We start from the raw sequence: 19,083 nt of genomic DNA on the forward strand, positions 1-19,083 counted from the left end.
AGTAAAAAACATGAGTTTAATTTTTCGGTTTATCAGTGAACATAACAAATATTATCCACATAGATTGACTTTAAAACAAGTAAGATTAATTATAATTGATATAAAACAAGCTCGTAGTACGACATTTGGTTAGTTTTAAACATTAAAATTAAGAAATGTACAATGTTAAAAAAATGACAAGGTGAAGTGATTAGTTAAATTGTTATTTTTATTCGAATACAATATATATTTAACCCTAAATAGAGAATAGTAACTCGAAGGAAGAGAATAAAGCGTAGGGGGAAAGGAAAAAATCTAAACATATTTTAGATTTGAAGCATCCAATGGTAGCTCTTGGGTCTAAATGTACACATAAAAAAAAAAGTGATTCTGTTGAAATCACATGCAAGGGAAAGTTTTTAATTCACGAGAGTGTTAGATAAAGTGGTTGAATTTGATTTTATTAATATACAGCATTAATTAATTGGTTCATCGATACCTGTGATGCGTGTTGCCAAAATTGTTCAACCAGAAGCTCAAGCATTAACGCGTGCAACCACGACGGCGATAGCGGTGCCGTGAATTCAACAACAATAACAAAAATAGAAAATCTTATATATAAAAAAAATGATATTATTCTTTAACTATATTTATAATTTATTTTTAATAAGATAAGCTACAAATTATCAAGGTAACACTCTAGAAAAACACCTACAATTCTATAATTATGCATGTAAATTTTCTCTTAAAAATATATGTTTTAGGAGGAAAAGAACAATAAATAAAAAAGATAAATGTAAAAAGCAAAAGGTAAACAAAACAGAATTGCTTGAAATTTAAGGTATCATGGTTGCATGGTCACATGGTACCAAACCCAAATGTTATATTTTTGATAAATAATGTATTGGTATGGATCGATCGGTCACGGTCATTACTCAATATTCCTGATCGAGTTGATCGTCATCTTCATGGATGACCTGATCGATTGACATATTTAACCATTAACGTTCAAACCAATGTCAGTGAAACTAAACTACCATTAAGAATTAGGTAATACAATCACAAATATAATTCATTCCACTAATCAGTCCCAATAAGGCAAGTCTATTAAAATAATACAAATAACACACATTCTAAGAAGAAAATTACGTCATTATTACTGTACACACTCGAGTCTCTAATACTCTCTTTATTGACTTGAGTGTCGGAGTGTCTTCTGCAAATACCTCTCTCATTTAGCATTCACCCGAAATTGAAGAGCAAAAGACCAAAAGAATTACAGTAAAACTTTAACAACCTAAGAAAAAAAAAATACGAAATCTTCGATAGTTGTACATGTACATCTCCTTATGAGAATAAATAATAAAAAGATATATTATATTTTATTCAACTTATTTTAGTATTATTGTTTATTATTCAAATTGTGCCTGTTCCTAAAAAGTTAAACATGTGCATGTAACTGTATATAAAGTTTTGGCCAAATTTTTAATCGAGTTTTTTTTCCTAATACTTCCTATATGTGCACTTAAATTTGATAATTTTCTCAAAATATATGTGCATAATGGACTCAAAGCCAACTTTATTTTTTAAACTTTTAACATGCTATTTAAATATAATAAAAAATCTCTATCATTCTAATTGTGACCATAGCTTTTAAAAACTTTATTTTCTCTTAATGGAAGGCTATAATTTTGGAGTTTACAAATTTATTATATATAGTCTCGTAAAAGTGATTAAAAGGCTTATTTGAGAATGATTAATTTTAGTAGTAGATACAAAAGCCAATTATAATTTTTACCCAACAAAAGAGAATAATAACATAATCAAAACAAAGGAAGGAAAATGACGTAATAACATAGGCAACTATATAGAATGGGCAAACTTTAATCCATTGATTTGATTTTTTCAATGTACATTTATTTCAAATGTAATTTCATGTGTTTATCCACGTAGACCCAATCATCACTCACTTAACGACATTAAAATAAATATATAAAAAAATCAAATTAAATCATTTCAAAGAAATTTGAAATTATATTGAATAAAATAAAAACTAACGGACCAAATTAAATTATATTAAACAATTTATATAAAAGACCACTACATCACACCCAATTTAAAACCCAATATAATATGTTTATGAGTTTTGTGTCTAACCACTCACTTTTTTTAAGACCTCAAAATGATATGTTTGTGGATATTTTTTTCTAACTAGTCGTGCATTTGTTTTATGTTCGCCACATCATGTATTAGATCATAGATTTTGTTGAAGGAAAAATGTCAACATGATTCAACACTAATCAACTACAAACATATTAAATAGTATAAGTGAGATACCAAAACATCACCTTTAATTAAAATCCACAAAATAATAAATTTATAAACATTGTCTTTTATTGTTATCTTAATCATTCTAGTTAAAGTAAAACACAAACTCAAAATCATATCAATTTGGTCAAATTTTTTTAGGTTTTTCAACATATGTTTTGATGTTGTTATTTACAAAATGACATGGACAACATTTTAATGGTGGTTTTTAATTGGGTTGGTTGATTTCGATTTGCACATAAGATTATGACAAATGGCAAACAAACCTTTTAAAAAAATGCTGAGAGGTGAATATTGAAAATGTTTGTCAAGCATAAATAATTTTGTTTGAATAAAAATTAGATAAAATTTATTTTCTTGTACAACCAATTTGTTTAATAATAAAATATAAAATTAAGATATTTAATAAAAATATAAATTAAACCATTTAATAAAAAAAAAGAGTTATAAAATGAGTGTATAGAATAAGAAAAGAGTTAAACGTACCATAATTTTTTTAGCATCAACATTTTTGTGTTTCTCAAAGTCATTACTGAGAGATGTTATTGCCTTCCAAACTTTAAAATTTCCTTAAATTTTGTTTTGGAAGCAATAAAACATATCTTCTCTTTTACCTCTATATCTCAATTTTCTCTCTATTATCTTTATTAAGTTACGTGTGTAGAGTTTCTAAACTGTCCACACTCGATCAAAACTTCATATAAGTGATTTTTAAATATACTCACGAACTTAAATCAATTATTGTTTAGTTCTAATATATAAATAATTTGATACAATCGCTTATTTTGAACTCACTATACAAATAAATTAATGTAGATTTGCGAGTATATATTTCTTTTACCTTGATCATAATGATGTCTATCTAAGCTTAAGTATACTTTTAATCTTTATATTTTGTTTAATCAAAATTATGAATTTTATTTGTTTAATAAAATTTTTATTCTCCTTATTTTATAAATTTTGTATTTTTGGTTTAATCTAATATCTGTCTACATTTGATTCTAAAAAGTTAACCAAAAATAAATAAATTTGTCATTGCACTTTAAATGAATACGTTCACTTTAAGGTTTAATTAAGTCTAAATATGGTTTTTTAAAATAGGACAATCAAATATCTATTTTACGGATTAAGAAAAAAATAAGATTTTTTTTAAGCATATCTATTGTTATATTTTTCAACCGCTTGGAATATTTTTTAATAATTATGGATTTTCCTAACTGGTACAAAACTCCACCTTAAAAACCTCAAATCTCTCGCAATTTTTTTTAAAGTTGTTTTTTCATTTAGATTTTGATTGATTATTTTTGTAAAAAATAGTTTTTTTACAGAGGTAATGTACTTCTTAGACATTGCCCATTTTTATATTTAAAATACATCACAATTAAACTTCGTGACCACAATAAAAAATTTAAACAGATAATTACCCATGCAATAAAAAAAGATAACATTGAAATAATATAAAAATAAATTACAATTTTAATTTAAAAAATTGTCCGTGTAATTTTTCTTATACTACTACGTTATCAAAAGTACCATATATTATATACATTATCAATTTTCCATGTGTTACAGTATCAATTAATTAGAAGTTTTTTAATATTTTAAAGTAATTGTTATAAAACACCATTAACTTACTATAAACAAAAAAACTTGTATATCCACAATACATTATTATTCCCTAATAAAACATCACTGTTTATTTGTCTATTAAAACTTAAGTCAGACATATAATTTAGTATACATACTAATTATAGATTTCAAAATCTATTTTCTAATACATTAAATGTAACCATTGATAACACTAACACATGTAACTAATCCGTGATAAGTAAGTAATATATAATAATAATAATTCATTTTTTGCATAATTTTTTACAATTTTTTTTTTTGCATAGTTTTGTTACATCGTTATTACATCGTTATTAATCAATTTTTGTTTCATTGAAAAAAGCTATAAAAAAATAATATATATATATTTTAAATATATTTATTATCTTCTATTATCATAGAAAATGTGGACAGATATATATAATATGCATGTGTTTCACTTTCACTAGTTTAATTAAAGTTCTTATCAACAAGCAAGTTATCATTCAAGTTTTATTTGAATTTTTTTTCTAAAAGATTTTGAAAAAAATATCGCGGGAGATAAAAATATACTTAAATATTTTTCTTATTAAAATTTTTAATTATATAAATTGAACATTTATGGAAATTGGCCATTAATATGTTTATTGCTCTTGTGCTCCCGCTCAATCTCAGGCTTAGGCTTATTTAAAGCAATTGCTCTCTGATATTATTGCGCGGGCACTTCCACTGTTCCGCTTAGTTTAAAAACCCATCTCAACCTCCTCATCCGCCACGTCAGCATTTGGAAATTTCTAAATCATTTTTTATATTTCTCCTATAAAAAATAAATAAATAAAATTAAAATTACAATGAAGAAAATAAAATTTGAACTGAGACCATGCCCTACATTTTCTCACCATTTTCACCATCTTCTTCACCCACTCTCTCTCTCTCTCTCTCTCTCTCTGCAACTCGCCTCGTCTTAGAGAAAACGAAACACACTGTATGTGATAATCATATATCAAAGCTTCAAAGCAGGAAATAAAGAAAAAGAGAAGAAAGAGAGCTAAATGTTCTTCGCTTTTTCTTTCCATCGCCATGTGAGTTCTGACACATTCTATTCTTCTTCTCGTGTTCCCTCTTTAATTCGTATTTCGCTGGTTTCTATTGACTCACCAACTCGGTGAGTCAACTCATGGCCTCGTCCTCACGTGCAAGGAGCAGCTCGCCATTTTCGCACCGCAAACCCTCCACTCCTCACTCCTCCTCCTCCTCCACTTCTTCCTTCACCAACGGACGCGTAATGCCTCGCTCCTGCTCTTCTTCCACGTCGTCGTTTTACAACTCCGGCGGCGGTGGCGGTCCGTCCATGACTCCGAGTCGCGGTCGCAGCGATTCAATCTGCTACGGTTACGGTAATCCTTCGCCGGTGGAGTTCGGAATGGAGGACGAGGTGATCATGGAGCCTGTGGATCCTTCCAGGTCTCGGGATAGCATTTCGGCCACGATTCGGTTCAGACCGTTGAGGTAATGCTTAGATCTGTAGCTGTGAAATCAGATCCATTAGCTGTGAGTTTTAGAGAAACCGAATCGTTCGGTTTGTTTCTATTTTTTCCGCCTTTATTTGTCTGTGATCGAATGAGTTGTTACGATGTTTTTTGGCTGCAGTGAAAGAGAGTACCAGAGAGGAGACGAGATCGCGTGGTATGCGGATGGTGATAAGATTGTGAGGAACGAGTATAATCCAGCTACTGCTTATGCATTTGGTATTTTTCATTTCGAACTTCTCTTAGCGTGATTTTTTGGGGAACTACTAGTGAGCAGTTAGGTTTTTTCTCTCCGTGTAGAAAATTATGGACGTGGATGTTAGAATTCTGAATTGTTTTGTGGCAGATAGAGTGTTCGGACCGCATACAAATTCCGACGAGGTGTATGAGGTAGCTGCCAAACCCGTGGTGAAGTCTGCCATGGACGGTGTAAATGGTATGAACTCTTGATTCAAGACAATATTTGACAGCGGGAATGTACTGCCTTTGGCAGTGTCCAATTAGTAGCAATTGCAGAGTCATTTTATTTCTTCGATGGAAGCTGCTTTAGTTTCTACTGATGCATATAGTTAGTAGCTAGATTTCAATGGTTAATACGTACTGGTTATGTGTTTAGTGCTGGTGGAGTTTGCTGGGTTTGGAAGATAACTTATGATAAACATTGCAGGAACTGTGTTTGCATACGGTGTGACGAGTAGTGGTAAGACACATACTATGCATGTAAGTGTCACCTTTAAAATTAATGTATTGATTTTGAATCTTTGATATCTGGGTTTATACTTTGAAAGTCAAATATCTGTGTTTTATCTCTTCATCACATTGTAACATAACGTCAGTCATTTAATTCAGTAATTATGCAGATATTTATTACGGGTTATTGTATTCACGCTCTCTCCGATTCAAAACTATCTGACTGTTTAGAAATTGTTTTGTTTCAATTTATCTTTAGCTTAAGGATTTAATAAAATACTTAATGGGATTAATTTCTATATATTATTAATATAAGAATTATTACACATTTGAAAATTATGGTAGATATGATTTTTGAGATATTTATTTTAAAAATTAATTAAGTTACCATACATTATTAATTTGTGATTGAATGACAATATATAAATATTTTACACTCTCATTGTATGAGCTATTTTTCTGATACTTAATTATGTTTTTTTCCACCTTTTTCCATATCTCTTAATATCTTCACTAAGTCCATGTTGGTTCAGCCTATTTTGGGGAATGATAAAAATATATTAATGAAGCGACAATACTTTTGGTATTTTAATGAAGATAAGTTAGTTCAATGTGTATTTTCTGGTTATGGATACTATTTTATATTTTTCTTTGTCCTTGTGAGTGAATAACCTTTAACGGTGGTAGTTTGAACGAATTTGTTCTGTTTTCAATTTTCTAATACAATACATGAAAGCAACTTTCTTGTAAGCCTTTACTTTTTATATTATTTTGCTTGATAAAAGGTCCAATTCGTTAACAGAAAATAGAGATTTATTCATATAAAGATACAATGTATTAGCTTTGTCAAGGGTCGTGTACTTGACGGTGGAACTGAAACTTTTGATTTGAGAGTAGATCATTAGTTATCATATGAAACTAGCAGCCATTTTTAAGGTTGATTTGCTTGTTACATATTATATGGTTTCAAGTAGATCTAATGTAATTCAATATTGCAACTTTGTACGTTAAATTTTGAAATTCAGTACCAGGATTTGGGATTCAAACTTTTGGATGACACTGAAGTCTTACAGATATTTACCATACCATAATTATTGTTTGCCTTTCCAATTCATTCTTTCTCTAGAATCTTTTTCATGGTGTACTTTTATAAATTTATGTGATCTTTAAAGTTGTGTTTCTGATTTGCATTTTAATAATGATATTTTCAGGGAGACCAAAATTGTCCTGGTATCATACCGCTGGCTATCAAAGATGTTTTCAGCATTATCCAAGATGTGAGCTTTCATGCTAACTTAGTAAATGTTGATGAAGTCATTGTTATATGTGGGTTTATTTAGAAATACTTGTGTGGCGCCATTGTTATTCATTATAATATCATGCTTTGAACTTGACAGTGTCTTTTGTATCTGTTATTATCAATTTTCTATTGCTTTGTGTGCCATACTTGTGGCCAAATAGGCATCTACTTGCCATGCACACCGTTTATTCCCCCAAAATACATGAGTTGTATGTCTTGACTCTTGATAAGATATCTTAGTCAGAACTTATTTTATTTATGATTACCAGTTTTGAATAACTAATTGCTTTTAATGCAGACTCCAGGAAGAGAGTTCTTACTCCGAGTTTCATATCTAGAAATATACAATGAGGTAAAAACGGAACAAATTGTGTTCACACTTCCCACCTTCTGTGTTCTGAACATGTCAAAACATATTTCATCATTAAATGCAACACTTTCGGCCTTACCTCAATTATATTTTTCCAGGATCTGCATTTTGAGATATTGCTGGTCACGTTACACTTTACACTGTCTAATATATGTCATCTTTTTCTTATTTGTTTTGATAGACGTTTTCCCTGTTTCTTTGCTTCTATCAGGTGATAAATGATTTGCTCGACCCAACTGGCCAAAATTTACGTGTTAGAGAAGATGCACAGGTTTCTTACTTATTTTTAGTCAATTGAAATTAAAATTACTTATATTAATTCTTCCCAGATCTTTAAATGAACTCCTTTCTACACTGTTCTCAATTTTCTTTCAATACGCTTAACCGATATTTCTAGCTGCCTTTGCAACGTGTCATGTCATATATAAGAACTTTATATTAATAGCTTTTTTGATAGTGCTAACGTTTCTGTTAAATTTCCATCAAGATAATTCAAGGACACGTGTTATTGGAATAAAATCTAGACATTTTTTAGTTTTGAACTTTTCAATCAAATTTCTTGTTTTATTAAGACTAGTTCTAGACATGACCAGTGATTTATGCTGGTATGTGTTTCAGGGAACTTATGTGGAGGGCATAAAGGAAGAAGTTGTTTTGTCTCCTGGACATGCCCTTTCCTTTATTGCTGCTGGGGAAGGTTAAAGTTGATACTGAGAGTTAAATTTTCCTATATTGTTGGTTACTCGGTTAAATGTTCCTTTATTAATTTGGATGTTATTTAATGGCAGAGCATCGTCATGTTGGATCAAATAATTTTAATCTTTTCAGCAGCCGAAGTCACACGATTTTTACACTTGTAAGCATTCTTGGAATTACCGTATCCAAATTTTATGTCGAAGCAACATTTGTACACGGGGTCTAATTGTCAAAGGAAATATATCTACATCACAGCTTGAGGCCTCGGGTTTTTTAATGGCTGTGTTGCACTCGTACATTCTGCTTAGATGGTTAATTGCATTTTCTGCATGCTGGTTAAATGTTTAATTTTTCCTCAGCTAATGTATTTGGATACCTGGACCTTGGTAAGCCATTTTTTGTTTCCCTTCTAACCTGCATTGTTATTGCTTTCCAATTCATTCGCAGATGATTGAAAGCAGTGCCCATGGTGAAGATTATGATGGAGTGATCTTCTCTCAGCTTGTATGTGAACATTATTTAGAATTTTTCAGACAACATGCACACAAACACATTGCCTGCTATTCTTATTTTTGTACTTGAATTCTCCGATTAGAACTTGATTGATCTTGCGGGATCCGAGAGCTCAAAAACTGAAACTACTGGATTGAGAAGGAAAGAAGGATCTTACATAAACAAAAGTCTTCTGACACTTGGAACAGTAGGTGTCTTTCATGTCCTATATTTGCTGTCTATTATTAATACTTTTTATGATTTTTTTGTAGTAACCTGGTCACTAGTTAGATAATCTACTATTTATCTTTTTGCCAAAGATCACAAATTCTACCTTCTGAAAGCCTTGGTTTTATGGTTTCAATTTAAAGGTTATTGGAAAATTAAGTGAAGGGAAAGCATCTCATGTTCCATATCGTGATTCAAAGCTTACTCGCCTCCTGCAGTCTTCACTTAGTGGGCATGGCCACGTTTCAGTGAGTTTGGGATTCTACTACACTTTTAATGATAAAATAAAATCTTTATTTGTTGGTGTCCCTTTTAATTTTGCACAATTGTTGAGACATCTTGGTCATGAAAATTAATCTTCAAGTGGTTGTTAATATGAATAAGAATAATAGAAACTCCGTTATAACCATTTATTGTACATTCAACATACTCATCAATGAAATGAAGAAGTCAAGCTTTAGATTGTAAAGAGGAACTGGAGAAGCCCTATTGAAATGCACATCCTAGTCGATCAGTTTGATGCTCTATTTTTATTCTTTTGAAATAGGTTTCAGACCATTACTTACTCATTCTATTACTATACATTAAATTTGGCTGCCTAATTGCTGTTGACAGTCTTTTGAAATAAAGGCTTCACACAGTTATGACATGATTTTGTTTTTCTGAAAATTGTGGTTAAGTAGTAGTTTTGTGATTTTAAATTTATTATACTAAGCATTATACATCTTTTTATCATTTGACACATTTCAAGATTTTGTTTTTGTATTTTATGATTTGATACGTTCTATGATTCGGAATTAGCATGACAATTTCAATTTGAATCCCAATTTATTGCAATAGACTCTTTAAATAGGGCATGGTCTTTTGAAACTATTTCCTTTCACTTTATTTACCGTAATGGATTTGAAAAAAGTACGTCAGAATGTCTGCATGAGCACCATTGCACCATATTAATGTTGTCTTTAACATGGAAATTTCAGCTTATTTGCACCGTAACTCCAGCATCCAGTAATATGGAAGAAACTCATAATACCTTGAAGTTTGCTAGCAGGGCCAAGCGAGTAGAAATATATGCCTCACGTAATAAGGTCTGGTTTATATTTTTGTGTCACTGAATATCTATTAATTAGCCACATCAGTCTGGCTATTATTCATAAAAAAGAACTGCGTGACTATTATCATCTCGACGAGGTTCGTGATCGATTATTGAATATTTTGTTAAAACAGATCATTGACGAAAAATCTCTAATTAAGAAATACCAGAGAGAAATTTCGGTTCTTAAACATGAACTTGATCAGCTTAAGAAGGGAATGCAAATTGGTGTCAACCACGAGGAGATTATGAGCTTAAAACAAAAGGTTTTTAGTTTCCCCGGAATTGTTTCATTTTTCATTTCTTACTCGTTTTTTTTTTTTTTTGTATTTGTGTTCGAGATCTGATTCTAATTTTGTACAACTATGCGTAGTTGGAAGAAGGTCAAGTTAAAATGCAATCAAGATTAGAAGAAGAGGAAGAAGCGAAGGTTGCTCTTATGAGTCGGATCCAGAAGCTAACAAAGCTCATTCTGGTTTCATCAAAGAATGCAATTCCGGGATATGTAACTGAAGCTACCAGTCACCATCAGAGTCACTCTGTTGGCGAGGATGATGTGAGTGTTTCTTTCAATCGGTGTGAAGTGTGTTTGACTGTCTTTTTGAAATAATAACCACTCTAAAGTACAATTTCTTTGAGCTCCTTATCATGATTTAATGCAATATTTTTGTGCAGATTGGGTTTCTTGTTATAAATATGGCCCTATCTTAGTTCCTCGAGCAGCTCATTTTAGGCTTAGTTAGTTAGATATTTGCATTCTTAAATTTAGGACCGAAGCTGTTTAAACAATCTTAGTATTAAATAAACTTTTAAGAAAAAAATTGAGCTTGCCTATATAGTAAGTCTTACTTGACCTGAGCCTATCGGATATAGGCTAGGCCATTGGCCTTCACAAGCAGTTTTGGCCAATTTTCATCCCCACTCGCAATATATTGAAGTGTAAATGTTTTTAATGAAGTGGTCAAGTATTTTATCCTTGCTACTCTTTTCTTCGTAATTAAATTTAAGCAAGTTAAATCTAGCGTCAGCATTGTCCATATTTCAAGCACAAATAGCGTTGTTCTGGTGAGGGGTATGTGATATAAATCATTCTTAAGCCTCTACGCTTTCAGGTTGAGTTGGTTATTCATAATTATGTGAATTAAGTATTTGTTATTATCAGAAAAATATCTTCCTTCCATATAAACCTAGCTTATTCCTTTTTTCTTCCAGAATTATGATGCCCTACGTGATGGATCTCTTTTGATTGAAAATGAGAGTCAAAAAGATGTTTCCAATGTGTCATCTGATCTGTCTCATGATGTTAGACATATAAGATCGTCAAGTAGACGGAATGAAGAACTCTCCCCAACTAGCAGTACCATCACTGATTTGATACAACTACCAGCGGTAGATTCATGTTCCCATTCCCCCTCAAAATATCTGTTTGCTTGTCTCATTCCATAATCTGCATGTTAAATGCCTCATCTGCGGGAACGTGTCACAGTCCTGGTTAAAATAATGCATAGAGAAGTTATTAGAGGGCCTATCAAAATTTCAAAAGCTAGTTAAAGCCTCAAACTCAGCCGATGCCGTGATTGTGGGGTTCCCTTGTGACTTATGAACGATTTCTTTTATTTTAATGTTTATGTGTAAATACTGACATAGTATCCATCGCTGCGATGTTTTTAAAAAAGTATTGCCTTTCTGCTGACTATTTTATCTCACAGTATTTTCTTTCTTCAAAAGTGGTTTTCTAATATACCTTTTTAAATCTCCTTTCTGACTACATATTAAATTGTAGGGAGGGATGACAATATCTGATGAGATGGATCTTCTTGTCGAGCAAGTCAAAATGCTTGCTGGAGATATTGCTTTCAGCACCAGCACTCTGAAACGCTTAATGGAGCAGTCTGTAAATGATCCTGAAAGCTCCAAAATACAGGTATTCTGCGAAGCTTTCAAACATGTTTGTAAATGCGGAGAAGAACTAATAATGTATTTTCGATGCTTTAATTTTTCCGTAAAAACAAGCAATACAGCATCGTGGCGGATGTGCCAAAAATTGCGACGTATTGAAATCATGTGTGTACCTCCTACTTTACGTTTCTTATGGCAGCGAGAATTTAGCTTGGGAAGTTAGCAGACTTCCAATGCAGAATGCAAAGTTGGAGTTGAAAGCCCTTCTGCCACTCCTTCCTTCTTAAATTATTTTATTCACTACTTATTTCTACTATTTCAAATTTATCTTTATTGAAGTTTTGAAGCACGCTTCTTTCATATATTGTGTGCAATATCGAAAGTTATGATAAAAATAAAAGTGAAATAAATTTTATTTTTTTGTTTATGCAATTCAAAAAGTATTTATAATTGTGCCAACACAATTTGTTTGACAATTTTTTTTTTATAATATATCCCATAAATATGAATATACTAATATTACGTAATTAAACTGAAAGCACTGACTGCACATTTTTCTACAAACATATCTATGCAAATTTTATTGAAGTGCATCGATGCTCCACGTTACAACAAGTTCTGTACCTAGCTCTAATTGATATGACACATCGCAGATTTAAGTTTTTGGTAGAAACCCTTTATATGGAATATGTGAATTTCTTATTACAGATTGAGAACTTAGAACAAGAGATCCAAGCAAAAAGGAAGCAAATGAACATTTTAGAGCAAAGAATAATTGAGAGTGGTGAATCTTCCGTAGCTAACTCGTCTCTGGTTGAAATGAAGCAGGTGGCAATTTTGATATTGAAATTCTTTGGCATCCTAATTTACTGGAAAGTTGTATTTGTATAAATGCAGCAGGTAATTTTAATTTTGATTTCTTTGTGGTTTTGTCATAACAGACAATCACAAGATTAATGACGCAGTGTGATGAAAAGGCCTTTGAGCTGGAGGTATGTCTATTATTCACCATGAGTCATCAATTTATTTCCAGTACGTTGTACCCACTGATATTTTCCAACTAGTATTTTTCATTGCATTTTACAATTTCCATGATATATGAGTTTATGAATTATCTAGTCAATGATTATTAGCTTATAATAACTTATATTTTTTAATATATCTCTATAGATAAAATCGGCAGACAACCGTGTCCTTCAAGAACAGTTAGATAATAAGGTACGTGTTTATCTTTTTGGTTGCTTTCTTCATCCTTAAAGTTGAAGATGCAGCAGAAACCGCTTATTGCTATGAAAATGTTGACATCCGTTCTTTTGTTATTTTTGTGTGGCAGTGTTCCGAAAATAGAGAATTGTGGGAAAAGGTGAAGCTGCTAGAGCATCAACTGGCAACAGTCCCTAGTGGTACCTCGTTAATGCTTACTGATCAGTGTCAATTTGGAGAACACATTGATGAGCTGAAAAGGAAAATACAATCCCAGGTAACTATTACTTCACTATTTTGAGGCCGCATGGTTAAAAGGATTATGTGCTTTCTACATCCTTTCCTTTGGTTTTCGTTTTATCATTACTTGGTTATTGCTTCCCTACTTGTCTGCATACTTCCTCTGCCTTCATTCCGTTAGTTACAAGTGATAAAATGAAGTATTATTATTTAAAATCAATTTTAAGGATGCTGTTGATATTTGCAGTTACTAGAATCTGCAATAGCTAATTTTTTTTGTCTAATTTACAGCTTTGGTTTGATTGAATTGCCTGACATATTTCTTCACTATTCAGGAGATTGAAAATGAAAAGCTGAAGCTCGAACAGGTTCAATTATCAGAAGTGAATAGCGGGTTGCATGTACAGAATCAGAAACTCTCTGAAGAGGCTTCTTATGCCAAAGAACTGGCTTCTGCTGCTGCTGTGGAGTTGAAGAATTTAGCTGGGGAAGTTACCAAACTTTCATTGCAGAATGCAAAATTGGAAAAGGAATTGATGGCTGCACGAGACCAGGCCAACACTCGAAATTCTGTTGTACAAACAGTTAATGGTGTTACCCGCAAATACAATGATACACGATCAGGGAGGAAGGGAAGAATTTCAAGCCGTGCTAATGAAAGTTTCGGAGTTGGTATGGATGAGTTTGAGTCATGGAATCTTGATGCTAATGATCTGAGGATGGAACTGCAGGCTAGGAGACAGCGAGAGGCAGCTCTTGAGGCTGCATTATCTGAGAAGGAATTTCTGGAAGACGAGTACAGGAAAAAGGTTGAAGAGGCCAAAAAAAGAGAAGCCTCGCTGGAGAATGATTTAGCAAATATGTGGGTTCTTGTGGCTAAGTTAAAGAAAGAAAGTACTGCCATGCCAGAATCAATAAAAAAATGTGACGAGGAAGTTCATGTAGAAGATCTGAAAAGTATTGACATTGAAAGTAGTATTGTCCCCAAGGAGCAGGTTTTAGATTTATCAATACCAGAAAAGGAAATAACCAATGAAGAACCTTTGGTTGTTCGCCTTAAGGTAACACCCAAACTACGTTTATTTCTTTGTTTCTTTCAACATCGAAAATGTGAAACTGACTATTTTTTTGTAGATTCTAAGTATTTTATAGTGTCAGTTGTCAAATAGCCATAAATTATTCCTTGACATACACATTTGGAAGTCTAGATCTCGCTCCCACATTTTTTGTTTGAAAAACCTAGGGATAAATAAATTTTTGCTAACTCCAAAATTTACTCTGTTAAAATTGCTACCTATATATTTTTATATTCAATATTTAATAAATATGTGAATTTGTGGTAGCATACTTGTAATATATGATTAGAATGATTACTTATCAACACGTCAAGAGTAATAAAGTTATTGTTATGACCAGCTTTGCATATTTATTGAATGTTACCTATAAAAATGCTGAATTTTTTTTTGGAGTTTCCAATTTTATTATGGACTAATTTTGTATATACCAAAATTTATTTAACTTAAAACTCAATTAGCACAAATAATTATGTGCTTCAGACTTCTCTCAGTATAATGACTGTCCTGCTTTTAATTATGTGATTGACTTTTTGAATTTCAAGGATGCCACTTTTTTTCTCTGAAACAATCTTTTTCAAGTTCTCAAGGATCAATGACTGTCCTGCTTTTTTACAGTTCTTTGTCACAAATGTTGGGTACCAAGGAGGAGGTCTAAATTCTATAGCAATGTGCAGTCTGTAGAATTGTTTGGACTGTGCTACTTTTACTTTGCATGATAAATTATCTTCAAATTTTTGAGAGACTAGATCTCAGAAGGCATCGAATTACTTCAATTTTACTGTACAGTTATGTAATCTGTAATGTTACAAAAAGTTCAATAGGTTACACTTTTTTTTATTTGTAACTTCCTATTTTAGGCACGAATGCAAGAGATGAGAGAAAAAGAATTCAAGCATCTTGGCAACGGAGATACTAATTCCCATGTTTGTAAAGTATGCTTTGAGTCGTCAACTGCAGCAATTCTTCTTCCATGCCGGCATTTTTGTTGTAAGTCTTTTCCTACATTGCCCAAGTATCTTTCTTGCCTCCATTTTTTTCAATTTCCTTTGGTTTTACGACTATTTTCTGTCTGAATTACAACCTCTTGTTTGCCATTGCAGTGTGTAAATCTTGTTCACTTGCTTGTTCTGAATGTCCAATATGCCGCACAAATATTGCAGATAGGCTTTTTGCTTTTACTTCTTGACTCGTTAAATAAAGGTCTTGCGATTTTTTCAAAACCATATTAAAATGCTGTGCAAGTACAAAGTTATAACATGTTTTCATTTTTGTATGTTAAAAATTTCCAGGGTTTTATCTCATTGAACTAATATATCCGTGCGGCCACAGGTGCAATTCTTTCATTAGTATTTTGTATTTAGAACTGTTTGAAAGGAATGTCGATAATATCTCTTTTTACACTACCCTGGAAATTGTATAATAGGGGGAGGCCAAGGGGTGGGGAAAAGGAATGTAAAAGGGAAATGGAAAGGGTGTAAACAACACTGCTGAAGTACATTTGCACATAGTCTATCTCTTTTTATGTAATACAGCAGATTTTTTGTTGTAAATCCTGTCTTTTCTAGGGTATAAGAACACGTTTTCCTCCTTTTCCCCTTCAGACATTTTGCTGTTTAAACAAAAATCTTGTGTTACAGGGCTTTGACTTTACCCTTATTAAAACATGATTGCTAATTTTTTATAGTACCTTGATTATTTTTGAACCCATGTAGTAGAATATTATTAATTGAAATTTTCTAATTGATCTGTCCAAGGTTAGCTGTAGTTTTTACAAACGCCAATTATACAAAACTATTAAAGTTACACTTAAAAAAAACTAGAAGAGAAAAAACTATCGAAGCTGTGTGCAATTTGTTTTGTTATGAAGGTTAATAATGATTGGTTAAAGTAGAATATGGATTTGCCGGACCAAACAGACGTAGAATACATATTTTCTTTTCGATGAAGAGTAGTTCAGAAGTGTAATTGCTTTTTGAAATTAAGCTTTTTGAAAACTTTTAACTTTAAATCGTATATCTGAAATGATAAACCGAAAAACTAACCTATAATTATTTAATAAACCGAAAAACTAACCTATAATTGTTTAATATGTAGTAAAATGTTATCTATATTTATTTAGAGTGATTTGTTAGTAATATATGGGTATAATTTACTAAAATTAGTTTCACCATTTCTTTGACGTTTATTAATTATAGACTTTAGCTTTAAGTATTAAGCTTTTTGTTTATCATTCCGAGTTTAAAGTTTTTGGTTAAGATTTATCGTTAATATTTTTTATTTATTTTTAGCGTCTTAGTTCTAGAGTTTTATTATCATTATTAATTTTTATACATCTTTTCCATCAAATCTTTCTTAAATTATTATATTATTTTAAAAAATAAAATAAAATATTAAATTAAAGTTGTACATGGTAAATAATTATGATATAACCGAAATTGTACCTGTCAAATACGAGTTCAGTTATTCAAATTTTCTTTAAAATTTGTTTTCCAAATATACGAGTTTAATTATCTACTATTTAAAATCTTATTTTACAAATGATTAGCGTGTGCACGTATTTATCAAATATAATTTCTTTGAAAATTACCAAAATCGTGAATGCAATTGGTGATTTCTTTGAATTGAATTGTACTCCCTGTATAATTTAACCAAATACTGAAATAAATAAATAAAAATTCCTATTTGCCGAAATTTGGAATAAAATTACGCTACTTTTAGAAAAAAAAAACAAGTTTATATCTTGTTTAGAAAATGGGTCGAGTTGGTTGATACAAATTTGGCTTTTCATCCTGCAGCCTTCAATTAGATAAAATGACCGAATTGTGCTGTAGAAGAAGAAAGATAATGCCTTAGAAAAAAAAGCTCGTTCCAGAAAACTTTTTTCAAAACATGTTTCATGTGTTCTGAAAAGTTTCTTCAAAAAGCTCATTATTAAAGGTATAAGCGTCTTTCAGATATCCTATTCATGAAAACTTATTTAAAAATTTATTTCATGCATTTCTGAAATTTAATTCTAGAAATTTTATTTCAGAAATCTCCTTTTGAAAATTATGAAAATCCCCTTTCAGGAAAGTGTGTTATGAAAAATTTCCTAAACGAGTAATTTGAAATTCACTTTAAAAGAGGATAAAATGGTTATTTTAAAATTATGGGTTGCAGTAAGAAAAAGTCTACAAATTCTTTTAATGATCGGTTAGACAACTTTAAGAAAGTGAGAATAGAGTGAAAAGGGTAAATGTTGTGCAATAATGTGTTTACCTATATTTACTGAAAATTCAAAAGAATGATTATATTAAACAGTAAAGCCTCTAATCATACAAATTAAACATATCTCATGAATTCGGAAGACTAAAGAGTAAATTTTTTAATTAGAGTATAAAAAAAATTGTACCCCAAATTAGAGGATTAAAACAATTTTTAAATATTTAATAAACTTTCAAAAATAAATGTTAAAGAGATCATTGGTTTCTCTGTATTTAACGTCACTAAGCTGGTTTATCTCAAAAAATAAATTAACCTATTATATGGAAAGACTGAAAGTTAATTTTTTTTAATTATTTAAGCTAAATAGATAGTGTCTTAATTCTGAGAAATAAAAATATATTTAAATTTTTAAAAATATTGACACCTGTTTCTGCAAAATTTAGCTCAAGAAAAATCCTTTGCAAATTACATCTTAAAAATGTTTTACACAAACTAAGCAATGTTGTTTTTGTGGGGAAAAAATGGTAATTCGTTTAAACCTTGCTCATTGGGTCAATTGATACGCTTTTTTGAAAGTTGTAAGGAAGGATCTTAGCAGATTCAAGAGATTCTGACATTTATTTAAAAAAAAAAACTCAATTCTTTTTATTAAATTTCGTTTTTATTCTGGTTAATTTTCTTTTATAGCATTTTTTATTTTGTTTTTATTTTAAAAATACTTCGAATAAAGTGACTTAAATAACATTTAAAAATAAAATAAAAGGTTATTTCAAAATTAATAAATAATTCATATTTTTATGCTTATAATTTACAAGCTATAAACATTTGAAATATTTTTTTAAACTGGATAACTTCACACTCTTTCAAAATTTATCCTCCCATCTAACTACTACTTTTAATTCTTATTTAATTAAATAATATTTTATTGTTATATATAGTTAGTAAAATAGATGTTTAAGAAAATATAGATCCATATTAAGAAAGAATAGTAACAAATCTAATATACTAGGATAAGGAGAGTAATATTCTTTTATATAATTATATTATAACTCTTAATATTATTATTATAATATTTTTTTCATATCATTTAATTATAAATTTATTTTTTATTATATATATTTATATTTAAATTATATATAATATTAAGAAGTGGACTTTAAGCCTAACTC

At 30.6% G+C, this 19,083-nt stretch overlaps 1 protein-coding gene across 4 annotated transcripts; it reads left to right on the forward strand.

Moving 5' to 3' along the window:
* The first annotated feature begins 4,612 nt into the window (after positions 1-4,612).
* Positions 4,613-16,413, forward strand: LOC137819111 (kinesin-like protein KIN-7D, mitochondrial). 4 transcript variants are annotated; one of them, XM_068622869.1, is made up of 26 exons: positions 4,743-4,976; positions 5,101-5,403; positions 5,545-5,642; positions 5,770-5,859; positions 6,091-6,143; positions 7,325-7,390; positions 7,712-7,765; positions 7,995-8,054; positions 8,402-8,480; positions 8,572-8,639; positions 8,927-8,983; positions 9,075-9,179; positions 9,343-9,447; positions 10,180-10,287; positions 10,427-10,558; positions 10,666-10,848; positions 11,505-11,681; positions 12,076-12,216; positions 12,900-13,019; positions 13,133-13,183; positions 13,362-13,409; positions 13,525-13,671; positions 13,970-14,695; positions 15,568-15,697; positions 15,811-15,910; positions 16,000-16,413. In XM_068622869.1, the coding sequence occupies exons 2-25, from the start codon at positions 5,180-5,182 to the stop codon at positions 15,894-15,896; spliced, it is 3,108 nt and encodes a 1,035-aa protein (XP_068478970.1). In that variant the 5' UTR covers positions 4,743-4,976; positions 5,101-5,179; the 3' UTR covers positions 15,897-15,910; positions 16,000-16,413. The 4 variants fall into 4 exon arrangements, with proteins under 4 accessions (XP_068478984.1, XP_068478963.1, XP_068478976.1 ...); XM_068622883.1 differs by lacking the exon at positions 11,505-11,681 and having other exon boundaries at positions 4,613-4,976; XM_068622862.1 differs by having other exon boundaries at positions 4,684-5,403.
* Positions 16,414-19,083: the final 2,670 nt, after the last annotated feature.

The sequence above is a fragment of the Phaseolus vulgaris genome, chromosome 11 (assembly GCF_000499845.2).
Source record: "Phaseolus vulgaris cultivar G19833 chromosome 11, P. vulgaris v2.0, whole genome shotgun sequence".
NCBI classification, from domain to species: Eukaryota; Viridiplantae; Streptophyta; class Magnoliopsida; order Fabales; family Fabaceae; genus Phaseolus; species Phaseolus vulgaris.